Source organism: Phragmites australis, chromosome 17 (assembly GCF_958298935.1).
Source record: "Phragmites australis chromosome 17, lpPhrAust1.1, whole genome shotgun sequence".
Classification (NCBI taxonomy): Eukaryota; Viridiplantae; Streptophyta; class Magnoliopsida; order Poales; family Poaceae; genus Phragmites; species Phragmites australis.
This window is the reverse complement of record NC_084937.1, coordinates 28562660-28567702: the sequence shown is the minus strand read 5'-3', so window position 1 is coordinate 28567702 and position 5043 is coordinate 28562660. Positions and strand designations below refer to the sequence as shown.

General features: G+C 42.1%; 1 protein-coding gene across 1 annotated transcript; it reads left to right on the top strand.

Moving 5' to 3' along the window:
* Positions 1–2734, top strand: LOC133896691 (uncharacterized). The gene is made up of 3 exons (XM_062337283.1): positions 1–162; positions 407–511; positions 2255–2734. The coding sequence occupies exons 1-3, from the start codon at positions 94–96 to the stop codon at positions 2294–2296; spliced, it is 216 nt and encodes a 71-aa protein (XP_062193267.1). The 5' UTR covers positions 1–93; the 3' UTR covers positions 2297–2734.
* The last annotated feature ends 2309 nt before the right edge of the window (positions 2735–5043 follow it).

The following is a 5043-nucleotide window of genomic DNA, read 5'->3' as shown; positions in this document are numbered from 1 at the left end:
TTCCGTCTCGGTCTCGGGGATTTCGGGTTCTATTCTCGATCTCGGTTTTTTTTCCCAGGCCTAGGGGAACACGACGAGAGAGGCGGAAGAGAGATGGCGAAGTCGTGCAAGGGGTTGGCAATGGAGCTTGTCAAGTGCCTCAGTGAGACCGACTGCGTCAAGGTTGGTTGGCTCCTTCCTCCTTCCTTTTCCCCTTCCACCCACACCGCAGTTTGCCGCTGCCTGTTTCGATCCGATTAGGCGCAAGCGTAGTCAGAGGTGGTGGACGACACCCTCAAATTAGTGAGGAGGGAAGGAATCGGGAACGGGTGATGCTGATTCGGAGTCGGAGTTTTCGATGTTGCTTGAGAAGCCGAGATGGTTGTGGCCCGGGCCATTTCTAGTATCCTGACGCGGCTGTGGGCAGGTGCAGAAGAGGACTTACAAGGAGTGCGCTGGGGAGAAGGTGCCCACCATCACCAGCGAGTGCGTCGGCCTGCGAGAGACCTACTTCAACTGCAAGAGGGGCCAGGCATGTCCTGATCGCAGCAAATTACTAGTTATTGCCAGCTTCCTTTTGATAAGTTGTTTTGCGATTTGGAGTGTCATATAATATGGTGTGCAGATGAGTGTCTTACTGGTTCGTTAGAGCCATCCATTCTCCATGTGATTGGGGTTTGCCTGAATTTCGAGTCAGTGCCGCGTGACTGTTGATTGCTGATTCTTGAATTGGCCGTAGTGTTAGGTTTTATGGATGTGCCAGATAATTAGCAATTAGACATTCTTTGGGCCTGACATTACCTGCGCCTCAGCCTAAATAAGATGGTGCTCATGCTACTATGTTCATCACAGTCCATTAGTTTGTGCAATGATCAAACACACTATCTTTGATCTCAGCCCCATAGTCTAAGGGCTGATCCAATGCCAACACGGATTTCTGTGACAGATGATAGTTTAGGTTTCCATCTGTACCTGAGTTGAATGTTAAAATTGTTCAGAGATTTAAAGTGACTGTTCCATGCCCATATGCGTGCAGTGTGCATATCAGAGATTTTAAAGTGACTGAGTTGAATGTTAAAACTGTTCAGAGATTTGAAGTGGCTGTTACATGTCAATATGCATGCAGCGTGCATATCAGAGATTTTAATGTGACTGAGTTGAATGCTAAAATTGTTCAGAGATTTAAAGTGACTGTATCCAGTAACAGTTGATTGGCTACATTAAAATGAGAAAGGCACGAGGTTTTTGTTTCCAGTTGGACAAGGTTGGGCTCCTGGTTCTTATGTTCCGATGGGGCTTCGTCAGTTTAGTTTTAGTCACTTCACAGTGCTGCTCTTTTTGGATGAATCTTTATCAGTTTCTTAATTTCTATGGGTAGTACAGCTTATATCATTCCGAGGAACGGTCTGTGTATAACAAATGGTACTAAGAATAAATTACAATCTACAACTACAAGTGAAAACGAATAGTGACTATATAGTGGAGAGAGCCTAATTTTTCTCTTTGATCTTGTCATATTACTTTTTTTAGTCTCGTCATCTTGATTGGACAGCCTGAATAATAGAATTGAATCTTGGCATGTGACCAAAACCACATCTTTCTGTAAGTACTGCTGTGTGCCAACATCCTATTAATTGTACCCATCATTGTTGACGAAAGAAGTAGATTAAGCTGGAACTGTAGTATGGTAAAGTGAGTACAAGAAGAACAATGGTCAATATTATGTGAGTTCCTGGTATCATTGCAGCATATGGACACTTACCCTCAATCACTATACACCTTTTATTTATCTCGTGGATTTGTTTCACTCAGTAAATATAATGCACCCTTTTGAGCAACACCAACAAAGAACCAAAAGCACCAACCTGAAACCCCTGGTAGTCCTTTTCTATATACAAACTTATATGCAACTCTTGTGTGCATTGTGTAACATAATACTTCTGATTGACATCCCATTTGTTTCTTTCTATGGAAATATAATCATATGCATCACATTTATGAAAGCCAGATATCCTTAAGTGTATAAGTTTCTGGATGCGACATATAACCTAGCTTAGGAATATTGGACTGTTTTGGCCCTGTATTATTGCATATGGTATCAAAGTTGTTGGTTTATCCATCATATTATGCATATATGGTTAACATATTTCAGTAACATGCCTGGATAAACTTTTCATGTTCTTCCATGCTATCATTTTTCCCGTTCGTCCTTTTCTACGGTTCTTTTGCTAGTTTGAATTGATTGCAAATGTTAACTTTGCCATCCTTCCAACAGGTTGACATGCGAGCCCGGATACGTGGAAACAAAGGATATTAGTGGTGTGCCTGCAGTCTCCTCATCCAGTTTTGGTTTGTAGCCAAGTTTGTGACCTTGAGGTGTAATGATATCATAATGTAGTTCGTCTGAATTCTATTTTTGATAGGCGAGAGGAACTAAGAGCACACGGGTAGTTTCAAGTGATGAGAGGTGTATGTTGCCTTGTCTTTTTGAAAAAGTTGTTTCCTGTCATGATGTAGTTCGCCTGCATTTTCTGTCATAGAAGGCAGGAACTCAACTCGGAGCACACGAGTAGTCTCAATTGATGAGTTAGAGAGGTGGATTCCGATGCTGCTGTCTAACGTTGCCTTTCTGAAAAAGTTGTTCCATGATATAATAGATGTTCAGGTGGTGGCCTGTTGCGTTTTGTCTTGTTTCTTCTCCTGTACAATGAAGTTAATTTCCTGGACCTTTTTAGCGAGCTGCTTCATATCTTAATTCGAGGACAAGCTTGCGAGCTTCTTGAAACGAAGATTTCACATGGGGTGTGTGCGTTTTATATTTATGTGGGTAAAGAATGGCTAAGCCTGTATATCAGCATCATAGTCACAATACACTACTTGTGTTGCATTGTTTTGGACCAAATTATCTTTACAGCTATCTTCCTTCATGTGAAATCTTTACAAATGCTGTAGGAGACCATTATATGCTCAGGAAAAAAAAGGAGTTTTTTTTTTGTTGCAACAACAGAAAAAGAAGTTGGGTACTAGCCTCTTTGCCATTTCAAGTCGTGTTTTTAGGCAGGCAGACACAGGTATATCAACATCATCACCAGATATTTCCCGCTATTCTCTATGCGGAATGATGTGATGGTGTGTGCTACTGACCTGCCAGAAAATTGCTACCGCTCTGCTCCTCGATAGAAGCTAACGAACTGCCAGCCATGATTTGACTTCACCGGACTGGATCGGACGGCGGCGATCCCAGTAAAGCGGCTTCGATGCTTCTCGCGCCGATGCGAGGCGTCCGGGCGCCGCAAAGTGAAGCCGGACTTCACCGGCGCAAGCGACCCATGACGTCTCGTCCGATAATTGCCATTCCTGTTCCCAGCGACCCTGACACCGTCCCGCCCTCTGCTCCTACGCCTGTCACCGTTGAGCACATAGGCCAAACTAGAGCTCCAAGTGCACACTTTAATATATTTAAGCCTAGATTGTGCACAAGTTTAGGATTAGATCTAGACCGGAAGGATTTTTATTTGTTTTCACTGATGCTAGTGCACTCGAATGAGCTACTGTAGTTTTGCTCTTAGTTGAGCACACGATTTACTAGACCTTGCTCGTGAGAAAAAGAAAATACTTGCCATGCTAATCGCATGAGATCAGGCGTGTAGGTTAACCAATATTTGGGTTACAATCCGCACTAGTCGGCATCAGATTCTGACCAGCTAGCCAAAAAGGCCAAATAAGGTTCCTGATGTATGATAACAACGTGATACTTCCTGCTAGTTCTAGAGCTGAGGACACACGCAATGGATGGAGACTTTGGAACGTTTTGTAACCATCCAAAACCGATGGACCTTACACCAGCAGACTAAAGGATCATTGCACAGATGTGATATACCCCTCAGTCTAAAATTAGTATCGTTTTAGATTACGTGTAGTCAACTATTTCAAATTTTGATTACAAATAATACAAATTATTAGTTATGCATTGAGTTTTAATATTTAAAAATGATACGGTTAGATTTGTCTCAAAAATTACTTTTATAATAATATATTTTAGCTATATTTTTTCAATATATTAAAATAAAAATAGTAGTCAAAGTTGTATCCTGAGAACCGTATCAATGTTCAACACGACATTTATTTTCTTACAGATTCGTTGGACTTTGATCTCTGTACGTGCTTGCATCGCATGGATATGACACCTGCTGCCAAAAATCGTTCAACTTTCTCCGGGTATCACGAAAGCGTGGAGCGTATGGCGAGTTACATGGATGGCTATAGTTTGACTTCCTTTCATTTTGTGATGCTCTGACAAGAAATGTTTCTTCTACTTTTGCTGCTGCAAAGCTGGAGGTGCGAGCAGTTAGCGATCGAGTGCTACGTTTCTGATTTGGTTGAGCTGTCTTTATTTCTTTTCGTTATCCAGATCGCTGATGGTCTGATAGTAGTTCTGGATCTGAAATGAGGGATCTACGATCTATGGCATCCGAGATGCCAAACTTGCTGGAGCTTGCTTTGAGTACTTCCTTGTTCTTATCTTGCCGTCCATGCAATGCAAAGATTGAGAGCCAAGGATAGTAATTAGCGGTGGTGCATCAAGCAAATGCAAATTGCCCAAGACGAACAAGGACACTTTAGAAAGAGCTTATATTAAAAGCCAAATAAGGCACTACAAAGTTCTTACATCTGTTAAAACTACCAACTTACCAAGACCAGCACAGACTAACAAAACAAAACCAACGACTTAGATGAAGTCTACCTACAGCTCTAACTTAAAAACACAAATGCATCTGAAGGACACTCTGAACTGTACTCTTGCCGTCATCCCCATTTGTAATCAAAGTACAAATTTAAGTGTAACTTAATCCATACTTCATTGACGTGAAGCTGTGATTACCTTGTAAATTACTCTACAATGATGATCCATCAAACGACGACCCATTGTCCACTAATCCCCATTCTTCCTCCGGCCGCGGCCGGCACGCATACCGCGTCACCCTCCACTACGGAACGTCACTCCACAATCATCACATACACTTCACTAGTTATCCCCATAGAAAAGATGAAAATGAACCCTGC